This window comes from Amborella trichopoda, chromosome 3 (assembly GCF_054954075.1).
Source record: "Amborella trichopoda isolate Santa Cruz 75 chromosome 3, AtrichopodaSantaCruz75HAP2 v2.0, whole genome shotgun sequence".
NCBI lineage: Eukaryota > Viridiplantae > Streptophyta > Magnoliopsida > Amborellales > Amborellaceae > Amborella > Amborella trichopoda.
The window spans coordinates 15,541,998-15,561,209 of record NC_142338.1 but is presented as its reverse complement, the minus strand read 5'-3'; the positions used below and the strand labels follow the sequence as shown (position 1 = coordinate 15,561,209).

The following is a 19,212-nucleotide window of genomic DNA, read 5'->3' as shown; positions in this document are numbered from 1 at the left end:
TATATTTTGAGTTTTGTAATTACTTAGATCTAGTCTTTCGAAAATTGGACGCTATCTATTCAATCTTGGGACAATAATTTTTTTTTTTTTTTTTTAAATAGAGTGTCTATTATCAATTTTCTTTTAAAGGAGATTATTTAATGCGTGTGGAAATTATATTCGTCAATTTTGATATCTAAAAAGTACTCTTCTCTTCATGGGGAGTAAATCTATATTCCCGAGGGAGTAGTAAATATTTTGTATTTATTCTTCCTGAAAAACCCAGTATTATCTCCCGCTTTTCGTGTGATGGCCTGAATTCGGCAGTCGGCGGTCCTCTAACCCGTAAGCTCCACTAACTTCCCGGTCGCCGGAATTTGCAGAGTATCGCTGCTATCGCTTTAGGAAACCATTTCAGGCGAATTTTACTAAGCGAATTTTTCCGGTGAACTTCGGGCCATTTAGTTGTTCTCAATTGTATTAGCGATTCATTTTACGCTAACAATTCTTTGCTGAGCCCAGTGTTCTTTTTTCTTTTTCAATTTTGAAATTCTGGAGAGAAGACGGCCGGATTTGTCACCGGAGAAATCAGGAAACGGTGGCTTAAAGTGATGGGCTCGAAGCTTGAATGGAAGTTTTCACAGGTTTTTGGCGAAAGAAAGGCTGGAGAGGAGATTGAAAATGGTATGAATGTTTGTTGTGATTCCTTGAGATAATCTTCAATTGATTTCCTTCAAATTTCTTAACTCTCTGTAATTTTTGCTCATTTGTAAAAAATTTTCTTTTTGCTTTATTTTTTTGCGGAAGACATTTTGGCCATTCGACATTTGTGGGTAATTTGAATTAGGTTTTCAATTCTCTTTAGAGCTATGTTGCTTCTTTAGTCGTAGGTTTCACCCCTTTTCTAGTGTGCTTTGATGGAATCTTTGAGGGATTCAGCTGAAATGCCGATTACTCCCTCTCTCTCTCTCTCTTCCAAAATCCGAATTTCATCTTGTCTCGCTGGTTCTTTGCAAGAAATGGGTTCGTCTCTCTCTTTGGATGCTGAATTAGGTTCTCTCGCGAACCAAAATGCTGAGTTACATTTTCTCTCTTTTTATTGCTTGCACTCTGTCACCTAACTATAGAATTCTGTTGTTCTGTCTTATCTTTCCTTATCTCACTTCCCATAATGCAGAATCACATTATGTATCTTTCTCTAAGTTGAATTCTTCTGCCTATATCTGTCAAAATGCTGTGTGTGTGTGTACGTTCGAGCGTGCAGGTGTGTGCGCGTAGACATCTTGAAGATATGCATTATATATCGGTCCTATACTCATTTATTGTATGATGTTGATTGTTTCCTTCACCTCTACATGCTTCATACTACTTTGAATAGATTGTTCTCACCACCTTATTCTTATTAGAGTCTTTTCTTTGATTCTCTTGTTATTAAGGTAATTAAATCACAGCATTCTGAAAGAATAATGCTTACGCAAATACACATATTAATGCAAATTTGCACTGTCTCTTTATTATATCTTTGTAATAACTGTATTGCAACTTTCTGACTTTTTAAGTGGGAGGGATATCTGCTCTTTTTCTTTACACCTACTTATTCTTGTTGCTTGTCCAGAGTGATCCAATATGTTGGCAAACCCTTTTTATTTTTGAAGTAAGGAGAGCATGTCATCGATCTCTACAACCCAAAACTCTTGAGTTTTCTATATCATATTTTCAATTTGCTTCTGTATAAAAGGTCCATCTTTCTTATTTGTTACTTTCTAAGTGTGAGATCGATTCAAGGATCACAAGTGTGTTTACAGATTATTTCAACTGTTGTTGACGATAACATACAATAGTTTTGACATGGGTTTGTTTTCTCGTTTCCTTTCTTCTTTTTTTTGGAATGTAATGTCGATTTTGCTGTTTCATGGACTTCTGCTTTGGCTCAATCACTAGTTCACTTCGCAACTTAAAATAATCAGAGTATTGATCTCCTTTTGCGATGGTACTTGCATTTTTTTTGTTTTTTGTTTTTTGTATTTTTGTTGCATTTCTTCATTCATGTAATGCATATTCACAATTATCGTATGCACTGATTTTAGTTCAGCTGGTCTTTGACATTTTAATTTTAATGTTTCACCTGTACGAGTGAGATCCTGCCAAAAAACTGCCACACTATTTATTTAGTATTTCAGTTTATAAAATACCATGTGCATCCTATTATTTTTAAGCTGACACTCCAGGATTATTTCATCTTAGTGGACATTATAACTGCGGTTGAGTTCGACAAGAGTGGTGAATATATTGCCTCTGGAGATCGTGGTGGTCGTGTTGTTCTATTTGAAAGGACAAATGGGAAATATGTAAGTGAACTTTGATAGGCTTCTTTCTTGCCGTTTGCATTGGCTTATGTAATCATCTGAAGCTTAAAAAGTTGTTTTTGCTCTTAAAAAAAATATACTGGTGCACCTTTTTAGGGGAGATTAATCATAAAATGCAGTTAAAAATCATGCTTATGTGATCCTTGCTTGTTCGATTATGCAAATGGTTTTCAGCATGGGTCTAGAAAAGATTTGGAAAGATTGGATCATCCTCCTAGAAGCCACCCTGAATACCATTACAAGACCGAAATCCAGAGCCATGAGCCAGAGGTACACGTTTCACTTTCCATTTAGGTCTTAGTATTTTACACATATACTGATGTCTTCCGATGATTTATTGGATGGTTTCTATTATAAACCATCATTTCATTCTACATGCCTAGTTTTTGATGATTTATCCTTCTTATAATAGTTTGATTATCTGAAGAGTTTCGAAATTGAAGAGAAGGTTAATAAAGTAAAATGGTGCCCCAGAGCCAATGATTCTTTGTTTCTTCTCTCAGCAAATGACAAGACCATCAAACTATGGAAGGTGATTATTCTTTTTGGACAAATTCTTCATTCCTTTACTGCCAAAAGAGATTACTTCTAATCTTAGAACTTTTCCTGGACCAATTATAGGAGTTTGCCTCTAGTTAACTCTGAGGATTGAATGTAGAGAATTCATATGGTATGGACATATGTGACTGTGACTTTTATGTTGTTTCATATTTTGGAGACCAGGTCATGCAAAGAAAAGTCAAGAAAGTTGAAGAGATAAATCCAAATCCATCTGTATCTTCCGAAAATACACTCTTATCAGGAAAGGGTTTTCTATTGGGGCAGGAGGAATCACCTGTTGCTAATGGGAACTCTTTGGAGAAGACAAGTGGAATACTGCCAAATGATTTGTCGAAATCTTTAGAGGAGAGTTTGTCACTTCGTCATCTCATACTCAGAGAGCCTTCCATCTCAAGATGTCGGAGGGTGTATGCTCATGCCCATGATTTTCACATTAACTCCATCTCCATCAACAGGTATGTTGTTGATTCTTGTAAGTTCCTTAAAGTTTGCTTCAATCCATCTTGCGAAGTAACTTTTTGATTTGATAATCAGTGTTGAGTCTTGATGTTTAAACAATTAGTGCCTTTTATCAACTATCTTCGTTTATCTTCCTTTCAAATGTTAGTACTATAGGGTTCCTTGGTATTAGACAAAACTTAACATATTTTCTTGGCTGATGAATAGAAGGCATCTCAATTTTGAGAAACTTTATCAACGGCTGCCTTCTTCAGGGGATTATTTGCTAAGATGGTCGATAGAGCCAATCTAATATGCCACCTTCACCATGTATTGTCATATCCCTGCTCTAAAACATGTATAGGTAGATTTGAGAAATATAGGGAATGTCTCAAGGATTAGATTGGAATCTTTTAATACATTGTTCCTTTTAAGAAGTTGCTAAAATCAACTCTTTCCACCCATCTTGCATTGCATTTAGGTAGCACTTGCCACTCATCTTTTCAAAGGACTCTCATGTAGGATGCACTAATCATGTTGTCGAATTTTGACTTCTAACATACTGCTTGTAAGGTATTAGTTTGATTATGGGGTTTCTTATTTGGATATGCATTCGAGATCAACTACTCTGAATTTTGCATGGCAGATGGTGAGAATCTTAAGTTTGTGGGCTTGTAAGTATTGGTTCAATTATGAAGTTTCTTGTTTTGATATGAATTTAAGGTCAGCTGCTCCCATTTTTCCATAGTGGACAATGATAATTTCAAATTGAGCCTCTCTCTACATACAGCCCTTCTCATGGAGCCTGTATTTTTGAACTTCTAGTAAATTTTGGGTCACATTTGGATGGACCAAATTTTGGGGACATGACCTTTTCTTTAATTGGTTTTTGCCTCCACTATTTGGGTGACAAGCAGCCCTGACCCTGCAAACTAAACCTGTTTTCCCCTTTCATAAATACCTCTCCTGCATGTTCGAGTTGTTCGCCTGTCTGAAGCCTTAATGCTTTTAGAGAAAAATGCCATCTTTCAGAGGTAAGAAATTTCAAATTGATAATAAAAAATGACTTTCATTCATAATGAGATAGGTGTTATGAAGAAGTCTATCAACAATGAGAGTACTTATAAACAATGAGAGTACTTATAAACAATGAGACTGTCTGGAAATGACTTTCACTCATAATGAGATAGGTGTTATGAAGTCTATCAACAATGAGAGTACTTATAAACAATGAGACTGTTTGGAAATGCTAGGATGGTTAACCATATGTCCAGCCAACATTGTTGCTCACTGCAGAGCAATAACTGATTATGCCATTGGTTTAGTTAATGGAAGCTGTTGGTGGATCCACTAAAAGAACATGGTGAAGTTGATGATGGTGAGCTAGAGAGTTGGTCTTAGTGATCTGTGTAACATGATATCGGGCACAAGCGATTTGACAGAATCATTATTTTCAGCAGCAGCTTCTTGAAGTTATCTCATAAATCTTTATGATCGATTGAGAACTGCAAAATTCACTCTTTCCCAGTTCTTTGTTATTTGTTTTGTTCATCATGCATTGGTGCTCTATTCATTGTGCTGCATTTTTTGCTGCATCGCAAATGTTTAGAGCTGTTTTAAGATGTTCTTTAAACCTTTAAGCGTATACTCTACTCCTTTCTAACATCGTTCTCCATTTTTTATTGTGCTATCATTTGGAGTAGTCTGTTCTTCATCTGGGAAATCTATTGCCCTTATATGCCCAGTTTGTTGAACTCCTCATGCAGTGACTGTGAAACATTCATCTCTGCTGATGATCTCAGAATAAACTTGTGGAACTTGGAGAAAAGCTATCAATGTTTCAACATTATTGACCTAAAGCCTAACAACATGGAGGACCTCACTGGTAGTTCCTTTTTCACATTTAAGTTCTTAGTGTTCTAGAAATTAGAGTCTTGTCGATGTTGATATTTGCTTTAATTGTCCTCCAGACACTATTTTTATCACAAAAAAATAAATAATAGGAATAAATAAAACTGAAAAATGAACAATGAGAGTCATTGAATAATATCTGAGCTACAGTATAATCATGAACTCATACTATTTAATCGTGCAATCCTTCACATGTCTAAATGGTTCACCCCTCATTTTACCATTTACATTTATATAAATTACAGATGTTACCATCTATCTCCATATCCAAATCTTGATGGAAAGCTTAAATTACTTTTGGTTTTTAGGCGCTTTAAAGTTTAGTAAAGGACTTCTTTCAACAGGGATTAAAATCATCCCTGCTGACTTGAGATGATAACAGAGAGTATGCAAAATTAAGCTGAATTTCAAAATATTTCTTACGACGAATTGTGATTAACGCAACCAAAGAGGCACTCTTCTAACATTTGGTTCGAAGAGGATGAAAAGTTTTGAAAACCTTGCTGAAGAGTTTCAAAAACTTCACTTTGGCTAAGGCCTTCTTCAGTGTCTTCTTCAGCTGAAGTGAATTCTGGAAATGGTGGATAAAACCCAATATCTATTATTTGCTTTGAAATTTAAGTGAGGAAAATTATACAAGCATTAGCTGGTTCCCTTATAATATGCTACATAAAATTCGGTTACTAGGATTAAAATTTAGAAGAACCAATAAAGTATTGTCCAAACGCTATCTTCATTTTCAAGCATGCTAGAAAAAAATAAACATGAAAAGGGTCTCTGCTCAATGGGCCATGTAACTTATTGGGATTTTTGAGATCTAGATGCATGCGTCCAGATTTGGGATGTGCTAACATATCCAACTTACTATCGTGGGCCTGGTTTTAAGGGCAACCAAGAAATGTGTTTAGGCCTTGAAGATGAGGCTCTTTATTCCCTTATTACCTCTTTTTGACAAAAAAATAAAAAACCAAATAAAATCCATTTTAAATTTCCAATACATACTAAATTTGCATCTCAGCCTGTTCCAAAACCCTAGTGAATGGTCCATGAATTGTCATACTTATATTTACAAATGCTTCTTTTAATTAGGCAATGAGGTTTTTAGTTTTGTATGATACATGCTTGAATGTATGATACTTGGGTAAAATTTCAAAAGCCATCATCCTTCACTTAGTAGATGCTAGATTGAAACTCATGTACATTCCTAAAACAGCAAACAACTAGCAAAAAGGTTGGGTGTCTACTTTTAGGTTGTAGTATTTAACTGGGCACACAAGAGGTTCCTCACTAGTCCAACATGCTATTGCCCTTTAAACTTGTACCAGAAAATTGGTGGAAGAACTGGTAGTTCTCAGGTTTTTATAGAAAGTAAAACCTCTCTTGGACACGTATGGTGTGACTTCTGTGAAAGTAGTGGCTGTGTAGGATTTATGGGGTGTAAATTAAAAAAAAAAACATTTCTTTTATTAACAACGGGGTTATTTCTACTTACAGTGTCAAATTTTACAGTGAAAGCAGAAATCAAAACTTAAATACAACCTATGGATCTTAAGTCTTACCACCTTAAAGAAAAAAAAACTTTATTCATGAACTGAATTCAATTACAAGTAGAATTCTAAGTCAAATAGGAATCCTAATTCAACTACAGATGCTGATCAAGAACAATAAATTGAGAACTAAAACTAAAAACAAATAAGAAAAGCTAGAAAGGCTTATCTAAACTTTGCCTATGGTCACCCTCGTAGGCCTTAGCACAAAACCCATACCCGATTACGAGACTGATGGCACACTGATGCTTGGCCCTGCTTGAGTCCCCCAAATCTCGGACACACCCATGGCAATACCCTTTATAGTCCCACATAATTAGGACTCTTTTCTCCCATTAATACTTCTAATTTGATTAGATGGCTCCAAAGTCAAATTAGAAGGTCTAATTCCAACTTATTTTCAATTTCAAAACATTGTCATAACCAACTAAATCTTTTATTAAAGATTTTCTTTAGGAAAATTGCCCTCAACAAAACATAAGAGGACATGGGATGTCTCTCTCCTAAGGATTGGATGTGTTGGCCTAGTGGAGCCCACATCCACCGCAATGTGGGTCCCCCAACATGTGTGGCTGGGCCTTGGCGCCCCGTGTGGCTCCCACAAAACCCCTTAAAAGTTTTAAAATATCAGATATACTCTTAAGGGGTTTCTGTGCATAAAAGAGATTAGATGTGCTACTAGAAAACCTCTGCAACCTCCTATTCTTGCTAGAAAACCACTCAATCTCTAAACCACCCTTTGTCCCATATCCCATCAAATGTGATATAGATTTAGAGAGAGCAAAGAGAGACTGCAGATGACAGAGAGGAGTCATGTTTATTACCTGTATCCAAACTTCGCAAATCAGATCCTTGCATAGGTGAGAGTAAGGGGAGCATGGGGACAAAGGAAGAGGGAGGGTTAGATGGGGGTTTGGTTTAGGGTTAGGGTTTTTAAAGTTTTAGAAGTTTTAGATAGAGAGAGATAGATAGAGAGAGAGAGAAGGTATCGATGAGTTTGTTTCATGTACGTATAACATTACATAAAAATATTAAATAAATGCCTGGGTCAGGTCAGTTGGGTCAACCTAGACCCAGACCCGACCTGGAATTTGATCGGGTTCACACTTATTGACTTCGACCCATCCTTTTGGGTTCAGAAGCTGGACGCGAATGACAATATCGGATTCACCCTCATAGGCGACTTGTCAACCCAACCCCATTGACGTCCCTACCTTTTTCAAACTTTTTATTGACTTGGTGGTTTTCTTTTTATTGGCTTTGCTTGAAATAGGCCTTGGTCAAAGCAATACCTCTTTTTCCAAAAGGACGGGGATAATTTGCTGAAGAAATTTGCAACTTTCTTTGTTTCAATTCCACTTGCCAAGGCCAACATTGTCATCCTTGAGAACTATGCGACGAGTATTTTTCTATGGTCACAGTTATTTCCTTTTTGAAAATTTAAATTGAAACTCTATGCATATAAATGACTTTGCATGAGTAATAATCTTTACTGTCATGTTATGCAAAGGTGGGCATCTCATGAAGCCCGTAATACTTTAGGAAATTATATAATATGATAATTGTTTTGGGCTGTTCTTCCTTGTTACTTTGCAACTTTTGGGTTCAATATTTTGTGTTAATATTGTTTTTGTGTCAATTGACTAACTTAGGTTCTTAATTGTTTCAGTGTGTTTGTGTAAATAGCATTTTGTTCATTCTGCACAATTAGATGCTTTATCATTCCACCTATAACATTATTGTATCTGGACTATAGATTTTACCGAATTGTAGTTTCTCCAGTCAGATACACCTTCTAAAGAAGATATAAACACTTCATGCAGAGGTTATTACATCAGCTGAGTTCCACCCAGTTCATTGTAATCTCTTAGCTTATGGTGGCTCGAAAGGTATAATCCGACTAGTGGACATGCGGCAATCAGCCTTATGTGATGGATGTGCAAGGATGTTAGTTTTCCTGTCCTTTCAGTATTGTTCGTATTATAGTTTTATCCTTTTCTTATCTCTCTCTGTGCCTTATCTATCTTAACCGTCTGTTGCTAACTATGGAATATCAAATATGCAGATTTGAGGATAAAGCAGCACATGGACCCAGATCCTTTTTGACAGAGCTAATTGGTGCCATTTCTCATATGAAGTTTGCGAGCAATGGGAGGCATGTTTTAAGCCGTGATTACATGAATCTGAAGGTATTCTAACCACTTGCTCATTATTAACTTCTAACAAGATGCACTTCGAAATAGCGCAATAAAGATGTTTTCTTCCAAAGTTGACACTCTCATGCAGCTTAATTAGATTTGTTATTAATTTCTTGTGTCTAGTATATTCCTTGTGTTTTGCAAGACTAGTATATGCTTATGGCCAATTTATCATCTGGACAAGTAGATAATCATCTTCTCAAGGCATAAAATGTAGGCGATGCTGAAAAACTGGAAAGTTCCAGAAAATGCCATATGGACCATTTTATTCAAGATGTCATATGGCAGTAACTTTTTTTTCCTTTGTGATTCATGGGTAACAATGCTCACGAATATTACCTATTATAAGCATGCATATATTGCAGAACTGTCAGAAGTTGCCATATTTTTGGAGGGATATTCCGCATTATCAACCATGGTTTTTTCAAGTGGCAGGGAAAAAATGAGTACATACTTGGAAAAAAGAAAAGGTTTAGTTATATAGGCCTAAGGTTTGAATTTGAACTTATGATGCTTCAGATTTGAAAATTAACTGCATTCTCTTAAGTCTTAACAGCAGTCCAGTTTCTGATGATTCTGATCACTGAAAAAATTCATGAGAAAAGTCATACCATGTTGGCTGCTGGGTAGTAAAGTTTTTAAGTAGTCTCTTGCTGTGAAGCCTACAACCCTAGAGTCTCAAAGGGAGACATGGAGTTGTGCAATTATAATTAAACTTACAAAGATCATTAAGTAGAATGATTCTGAAATTGGTAGAACACATATAATTACCCTTATTAATTCACAGAAGGATGCTGACATCATTATTGCCCATATAATGCAATTGTGCTGTGCCTCTCAAGAAAAATATAGAACCTTTATAGTTTTATGTAGAGATACATGGACTGGGAGCCAAAGTGGGGGAGCATCAGTAATTGGAATGGTTGTGGTAGGAAATGGCTTGCTCACAAGGTTTGGAGCTGGAGCACGATCAACGCTTCAAGAACAGGAATGGAAGGATCCAGTAACGTCGGTTTCAAGTACAACCATAATTATTCTTGACAAGGATATCTCAATTAATCAAGGAAAGGATAGATAACCTATTGATGTATATATTAACTTCTAAAACAGTGGACACATCTCTTGTACTTCCTTTCAATTAATGATGGTCATGTGCCTCAAAAGAAAGAGTTCTGTCCAAGCCATTGTTGTTAGATTAACTTGAGGGCCCCCTTTGGCTTCGCCTGGAAGGAAGCATTTGGTGCTTCAGCCGATGTGTACGGAGACTTAATACTAATTGTACCAATAAAATCCAAGATCGAGAAAAGTTAGGAAATTTTAGAAAAATAAGAAAATATAAAAATATAAAATAAATTCCACAAATATGTTGGCACAACTTTAAGGACATTATCATTTGGAAGGAAAAGATTTGTAAAGGTAAATGAAAACCTACTTATCGAAAGGGAAAGATAAATGTAAAGTATCAAAAATCAAGTTTTATTAAACCTAAGTAAGATTACCATAAAACCCATAAAGTTAGTGATTGACTAAATCTCTAACATCTGTAGATAGTATTTCTATTATAAGGATTTAACATAAACCTAGGTACCAGGAAAGGAAGATCAACATAAAACCCGTAAGATCAACAACATATCTCTGAAAATGAACATCTTCAACTTAAATCTTCTAAAAATTTGATTTGTTCCCCAACATCTGCAACTTCTGCAATACAAAACATTTGAAACCTAGGAATTGAAACATTTTGTGCGAAAATGAAAATACAATGAAGATTCTAAAAATATAGTGAGGAATTGGCAAGAATCTCACTTTAAGGGCGTGTTTGATAACATGAAGTTAAAAACTTCTTAATACTGTTCAAGTTTCGTGTTTGATAAAAAAATTGAACTTCAAACAAAACTTCAAGGAACTGTTCAAGTTCCAATTTTGCTTTAAAAAAAAAGTTCCAACCCAAGGGTTGGAACTTAAACTTAGAACTTTTTTTTTATGAAACCCACCCCCCTTCCCCCCCCCCCCCCCCCCCCCGCCCCCCCCCAATATATAAAATGTATATATTTTATTATATAATATACAATATAATTTATTGTATAATATATTTTATTATATATTATATTTTATTTATATAATAGATATTTATAATATTATATAATAAAAATATACAATGTATAATATATTATATTATTTTATATAAATATATATATATATATTATAATAAAATAAATAAAAAATAAAATATTATGTTATATATATATATATTATATAATATTATTTTATGTATATTATATAATAAAAATAAAGATTAATAAAATAATTCACTATATAATATATCTTATATAATACAAATATATGTCAATAAAATAAATATAAAATACACTATATTATATTTTACATTACATTATATATGATATATGTATATATTATATTGTATAATATATAATATACTTTTTGTATAATATATAATATATTTTATTATATATCATATTTTATTTATATAATAGATATTTATAATATTATATAATAAAAATATATATTAATAGAATAAATATTAAATATAATGTATAATATACTATACTATTTTATATAAATATATATTATATCATAAAATAAATAAAAAATACATTATGATGTTATATATATATATTATACATTTATGTAGTATAATATATTTCATTATATAATAGATATTATATATTATACAATAAAATAAATATAAGATACACTATATTATATATTATACTATGTTATATATATTATATAAAATATATATTTATATATTATATATTTATGTAATATAAGATACTTTCATATATATATATATAATAAATATAAAATACAGTATATTACATATTATAGTATGTTATAAATATTATAAAATATAATCGATATTTATAATATTCTATAATAAAAATATATATTAATAGAATAAATATAAAATACAATGTACAATATACTATATTATTTTATGTAAATATATAATAACAAAATAAATAAAAATTACATTATTATATTATATATTATAAATTTATGTAATCTAATACATATTATATAATAAAATAAATATAAAATACACTATATTATATATTATACTATGTTATATATATTATGTAAAATATATATTTATATATTATATATTTATGTAATATAAGATATTTTCATATATATATATATTAAAAATAAATATAAAATACAGTATATCATATATTATAGTATGTTATAAACATTATATATTTATATTTAAATTATTATCAATGTAAATATAAATATAAGATATTTACCATATATCTCAGGAATTATCAAATAGCGAAACTATGAACTTCTTAACTTCCCAGGGAGGTTATCAAACAAGGAAACTATGAACCTCTTAAGTAACTTCTAATTTACAGTTCTTCAGGAACTTCCAACTTACAGTTCATGAACTTGCTTCCGGTTATCAAACAGGCCCTAAAAGAGAGAAGGAAAAAAAAAAGATTGGTTTATACATTGTGTCGCTACGGCCTGGAGCCTCAACCTGAAGGCCTTGCCTCTTCAGCCCAAAGTTCAGCGAATTGGATAATGTTGGTCCGGATATCATCACTTCACTGTAAAAATACACACCGAGTGGGGCTTCCAGGAACAAGCAACTTTAAGTGTTATATATATATATATATATATATATATATATATATATATATATCTTTAGTTAGAGATAGACTTAATTCAGTTTATATAGAGGATGATAACTTGTATTTAGCTCCTTCATTTCACTCTAAAACTTCAATAACAAATCTTTATAAGTTTCTTAGTCAATCACCTAATCATTTTGTAAGTAGCTTTAATATCTTTCAAGGGTACCACGTACTTGTTTTACTCCTAGATGTCACTGACACAAATACCATCAATATTAAAAATTTTGGAACTCGCTTTTCCCTGCCAAACTGAGTGAATTTTCTAAGTCAAATAGTTAGCTTGGAAGAACTTTCTGAGTTTTTCAGAGTTCTGTTTGAAGATTTTCAAAAGAACAAGCCTCTAATGGCAATTGAACCCAGCCTGTCACGTTAGAAGCCGGGTCTTAAATTTGCGTGTTTCTCTTTCCTAAGCACTCGAAAGAACAAAGCACTTCTTTACTTGCACTAGAGAAAAGAGTGAAAAACAAAGCTTTGCTAGCTATCGAGCTGAGAGCAAAGCACTTGTTTACTAGCACAATATAATATAGTTAAAAGCACTTCTTTGCTAAGAACTCGAGGAAAGCAAAGCGTTCATTCAACAATGCTATGGCACTGAAAGATACCATTTATAAGCGAAAATAACATAGAGATCTATATAAAAGGAAAAACTCCAACATGTCCCAGATTTTTCATTTATAAAGCTCTCCAAATTGACAAATTGAGTTGACTTGGGCTAGTTAATTGTTGGATGAATGCCTAGTACAAGGTTTTTATAAACATCATCAAGAACGTTCCTACATTTTAAGAAAAGTCTGTATCCCAGTGTTTATATTACCAGACCAATATATCTTAGATATCAAGATGACCTATCAGTAGTTTACTATTTCCTTGTTTTTATATATGAAGATTGACACATGCACACATATAACTACATACATATCTGCATGTGTGCTGGAGAGAGAAAGAGGGAAAGAAGGGGGGGGAGAAGAGACTGAGAGAGAGTCCTTTTATAGTTTTTAAGATGTGCTCATCGTTTCACATTTTTAATGTATTAATATTTGTTTAAATAGTCAAATAAACTTACTACTTATCTCTTGAAAAATTATTAACAAGAAAGAAAAAATCTACCAAGAAATTGATTTGTTTTAGTTTATTCTCATGGATTTGGGGTTCTATGTTTTGTAACATTCAGTTTTTTATTGTTTAATTTATCGTCATTGAAAACATCCCTTCTTCCCTTCAGCCCTTGACAACCGGCATATGCTTGCAGTTCAAAGTTGTTACCATTCACTTGATATGAATTGTAATTTCATAAACAACTCTTTATGTTTTCTGGATTTTACTTGATTTTTCTTTTCCTTTTTTTTTTAAAATCTCAGCATGAAGAGATTTTCCTTGCTTAACATTCAATTGCACTTTTCTCTGTTGCTTACTTTCCTCTTGCAGCTCTGGGACTTGCATATGGACTCATCTCCTATTTCAACATTCAAGATTCATGAGTATCTTAGTCCAAAGGTATGGTTTATGCCTTCGGATATTCAATTGTTAATTAATGTACTTAAGCCAGTGTTGTGGTGGTAGAATAAATTTTCTGTGAAGTTTACAATATGTAGCATCTGTTGCCCACAATATTTAGCGTCAGACTGAGAAATTCACAGAAATTTGTGGGTGAGGTAACAGAATGAAGAATAAATCCAGATGCAGATTGCATCTTATAAACTAATTGATAAATCATAGCTCGAGTTTTCTTGTGTGATTTCTTGATTGTAGGCATCTTGCTTTCGTAATCAACTAGTCTTTCCCAATCTTATTGCAATTCTGCTTGAGGAGTTGTGAATGGTGTGATCTTTTGATTGTCCAATGGATTGATAATACTTCCCCTGAAGAAATAAAACCTGTTACAGCCATATAGAAGGTTTGGATTCTTAATGTTTTTGCAAAAGAACTCTGCATTATCCAATGTTATATACCATAACTATCATCAGTAACCAATAACATTAAAAAATTGACTAAAATCGCAAGCATCAAGTTAATGCATAGCTGAAGTACTTGTCAGCAACTGCCTATTCTCTTTAATGTACAAAATCTTTACTAACTCGAGCCAGACTACAAGAAACTTTGACTTACACTGCTTGAGGCTTTGTACGTGAAGAACATTAGTAAAAAGAGAAAACTAACGTAAACATATACCAGACATTCGGAGTTAGACTAAATCTTATGGTATTATGTGTGTTTGCAATTATTTCTGTTGGAAAGGATCACAGGTTTGTCTTGTTGTTCTGATGATGCTTGAAACATTCCTGTTATAAGCTTTGGATATTGATAAGGGTGAACCTTGAAGCTCATGGAGGGTTCTGTGAGGCTGTGATAATGGTGCTACTTGTGGCATCAATGACCTTTTTGTTGTGCCATGTGATGGAGTGACTGGAGAGGATGTGAAGTGTGTGATTCTAATGGACAATTGGTTGCTTCCTTTCCAAAATTCTATGGTACTGCTTGCATTATTTCAGAGACCTACCTGGTGGTTATTTGACTTTATGTGGAGATCAGTGCCCCACTTGTGAGCATTCGAACAATGAACTACAATGATTTTGTACATTAAAGATGTCAGCAGCTTCAAGAACTGCAATGAACTGAACAATTTGCAGGTTCAGAGGGAATGTGGTTGCGGGGTTACATCACCTGAGCAGATTTTTTTTTCTGGGTTAATAGTTCTCGTCCACTAGGTGATTTTTGGGAAGGTAAAGGTGGGTTCCTTATTTTCGCAGGAGCTCTGTTTTTTCTTTTTAAATGGGTGGGACTGTAAAAATCATCTACAGGTTAATGGTTTTTATCAAACAAGTGATGCTTGCTAGTTGGCATGGATTCCTTTTACAAAGCATCTATGACATCCTGCAATTGTCAAGTATCATGACATCCTGCACAAGTGAAGTTCTGTGAACAAGGAATAAAAAGTTCACTGAATCTATGTAATTCTAGTGTACCTGATAATATGGTCAATTAGTACCATTTTAGATGCTGTGGGTGCTAGACAAACTAATCAGCAGCCATGCAACATGAAAGCTTGTGACCGAGGATTTCTCTAGTTATTTAAGTGATCTGGAAAGATGTAATATACTGCATAGGGCATATTGTTGCTCTTTTTCTAGCTATGGTCATTCTTGTTTTATTTATATCTCTTATGATTGGATGTAGTTGACGGGTTACGATATGAATTTTGCAGTTATCTGAATTATATAACAACGACTTGATATTTGACAAATTCGAATGCTGCCTTAGTCAGGATGGCCTTCATTTCGCAACCGGGTCTTACAGGTTCATATTTGTGCATGTCTTGCAAGTCTGCATTTAATTTCTTCAAGATCTAAGGGCACTTGAGAAGGGCAGGGTGGGGATCCTCGGGTTCCAGCATTATATTGTTAGTTATAATGATTCTGATATGCTTTCACATTGATAGCAATCTTTTTCAAGTTTACTCTCATGGCTCTGGACGTGAGGAAAGAACAATCTTGGAAGCTTGCAGAAACCCCAACAGGTTGTGATAGGAGCTTTTAGTTCAGTATGATACCAACTATAACTGGAATTGCTTCCTTCACCACTGATTTTTTTCTTCTTATTATCAATTTTCTTCAGGAAATCTTGTATTCCACTAGCAAATCAGTTCTTTAGTCCCTTTTGTTTTTAGACCTGGTGGCCTAAATATAGTCATAAAACTAGTGTTTTCTCTTAAATCCTATGAAGGTCTTTCTTTTACTAAACAAAAATAAAAGGAAACTGCTTCTATTGATGCAAATTTTGACAAAATTTAGCTGTTGGCTGTAATATTGCTTCATGCTACCTTTGCTTCCTTAATTGAACATGAAATGTTGCTAAATCTTCTGGACATAACACTTGATGAGAAAAAAATGCCCAATTTTTTCAGATCCTGGTTGGAACTTGGAAGTCACTAGTCACAACCACCTCTTCTCTATGAGTTTAACACAACTTCCTCGCTTAATCAAGAATTGTCTTTTATTTGAGTTTGCATGTTTATTGAACTTAATTACATAGGAATTTTGATTTTACTTTTTAATCGGATCTGTAATAAATTCCATTTCTACTATGCCTTTTATGAATTCTAGGAAGCCGCTTCTCCCAAAGAGCACGAAATCTGTGCGATCATTCGCCAGCCTTACACGTGGTTATGGAAAACGAGGTTATAATACTTACTCTCTCCTGTTCTCCTCTGCTAGCTCTTTTTAGACCTCACAGCCAACTTTATATTTGTTCTTTCTCCTTATTTATCACACTGTCACCAATTGCGTGGTTAGATTAGCTAGTTAAATTCGGAACTTTGGGACTCTATCTCTGGTTATCAAGGAACATGTTTTCTGTTAAATTTCTTTTATCTAGATAATTTTGTTTCCTATTGAAAAGGACACAGAAGAAGAAAATGCATTTCCAGCCTCAAATGAACCATTTTTTTCTTTTACTTTCAGGACATGAAGCCTCAATCTTTGATATAAATGGAGATCCATGCGACCTAACCATGAAGCTACTCCATCTGGCATGGCACCCCACTTCTAATCTTATAGCCTGTGCCTCTGCAAATAGCTTGTACATGTATTACGCATAGCTTCTACTTCCTGCTAAGTTTGCTGTCAGATTAAATTGGCATTGTTCGTTATGAGCACTCATGGGATAACGGATAACCAAATTCAGCCTTCAATTTCTGTGGAATAACTGGAGAATCATCAAAGCCTGCCATTGTTTTCAACAGAAATGGTAGTATGTGTGATACCCAAATCTAAGCTTTAACCATTTTGGGGAGAGCATTGGCAATTGATATCCTTGGCTGCCATTGTAAAAGTAACGTTGGGTTTTTCAATTTCAGGATACCAGAAGGAATGTGGGTTTTCTCACACCGTGGTGATTTTGATATTCTCAAAGTGTATATATGTTTGCAGTATTTTCTTTGTTTGAAGTCATCTAACATACCATTCTTTGGTTCACCATGTACTAAGTGGAACTGGTGAACTCTGGTTGATGGCATTATTGATGGGGTACTCACTTTCGACGTGGTTGGTACATAGGCATCAGAGGTCGGTTTTGTATATATAGCTCATCTAGCATGATGTTTGGAAGGGAATAGGGAAACCTTGGTTTTCTGTTTGTGCTTTGTACTTCAATGTGATACATTGACATAAAATCTATGATTGTTATAGAAATAAATGTACTTTCCTTTTCTATTGGATTACATTCTTTGTTCTTGTTTTCCGGCACCAGGGTGAAGAACTAGTACAATCTTGAAGCTCTGATTCATAATCAAAAGGGAAGATAAGCAGTAAGACTGTGAGCATTAAATTACAAATGTCCGAGGTTCAATTCTCTGATAGCTTATTTAAAAAGGTATGATGAATCCATGATGCTTTAATATTGAAAAGGAATCTGACATATTAGATAATATCCAGTAATGTGACACGCCTTTTGCTTGAGATGGGCCTCCATCAACAATAAATCTGCACTGTCGAATCTGAACCAGATGGAGATTGAGACTATCGGGTGACCTGCTAAATCCGGTTAAAACACCCCCTAGGCAGAGAAACGAGATATATTGCCTTTGTCGTTTCTCTCCCTCTATCTGATCTTCAGCATATGTGCCCCTACGCTATGGTGATACACGTTTCAACCTAAAGAAATCCATTTCTTTCCATTTGAATTTAATATGATAAAAGAGGTATTTACTCCGTTGCTTGTGTTTGACATACACAAGATTAGTCCATCTATTCTTACAATATTATATTAACTTGTAGAATCTGATTAAGAATGGTTCCTACAAGTGGATGGAAAACAACACCTGTGGGATGTTACAAATTAAGTTTTGATGGCAACTCCCTAAGGAATCCAGGCTTGGCAGGTGTGAGGGGCATCTTGAGAGACTCTGAAGGTAATGTTGTGTTCGCCTATGCTGGTCCGTGTGGAAGGCTTGGCAGGTGTGGGGGGCCGTCTTAAGAGACTCTGAAAGTAATGTTGCGTTCTCTTATGCTGGTCCATGTGAAAATGCTACTGCAAATCAGGCATAACTTAATTCCTTGTGCAAGGTCTTAAGCTTGATCAAAGCTGGCGAGGGAGGAGCCATAATAGTCGAGGGAGATTCGTTGAATGCGATGAAGTGGTGTACTAGGGAATTTAAGGTACCATGGATGTTAAAGGACTGTGTGGTTGGATATTTGCCCAATGATGAATGTATCCTTTGCTCATGTATATCGAGAATCAAATCAGATGGCATATGCTTAGGTGAAATATAGATCTGGTTTACCAAATATTGTTGTCTCTGAGATCTTGTTGATTAATTTATAAATTTGCTTTATCTTCTTACTATCAATAAAAAAAATTTAACATTGTCAAAAAGAAAGGACAAAAAAAAAAGTGAGTTCATCTATTCTCTGTTTTCTTATTTACAAAAGGTTTGTATTTTATGAAGGGTTGCAATTTGCATAAGGTGTCGACCTAAATAATCAAAGTAAGGTGCACCTCCAAACTTTATCTAAAGATTCAATTTTGGTACCGGAAATTCCTAAAATAGATGGTT

At 34.1% G+C, this 19,212-nt stretch overlaps 1 protein-coding gene across 30 annotated transcripts; it reads left to right on the top strand.

Moving 5' to 3' along the window:
* Positions 1-164: 164 nt before the first annotated feature.
* On the top strand, positions 165-18,943 carry LOC18430844 (serine/threonine protein phosphatase 2A 55 kDa regulatory subunit B beta isoform). Of its 30 annotated transcripts, XR_016052238.1 has the most exons (18): positions 165-324; positions 543-663; positions 2,224-2,327; positions 2,520-2,615; positions 2,758-2,877; positions 3,069-3,361; positions 5,111-5,229; positions 8,626-8,749; positions 8,868-8,991; positions 14,088-14,156; positions 15,865-15,956; positions 16,099-16,176; positions 16,763-16,836; positions 17,120-17,405; positions 17,515-17,722; positions 17,907-18,029; positions 18,163-18,293; positions 18,434-18,943. XR_016052238.1 is itself a non-coding variant. In XM_020665157.2 (14 exons), the coding sequence occupies exons 2-14, from the start codon at positions 591-593 to the stop codon at positions 17,254-17,256; spliced, it is 1,503 nt and encodes a 500-aa protein (XP_020520816.1). In that variant the 5' UTR covers positions 165-424; positions 543-590; the 3' UTR covers positions 17,257-17,867. The 30 variants fall into 30 exon arrangements, 5 of the variants coding, with proteins under 5 accessions (XP_020520816.1, XP_088718347.1, XP_088718346.1 ...); XR_016052239.1 differs by lacking the exon at positions 18,163-18,293 and having other exon boundaries at positions 18,538-18,943; XR_016052237.1 differs by lacking the exon at positions 18,163-18,293.
* Positions 18,944-19,212: the final 269 nt, after the last annotated feature.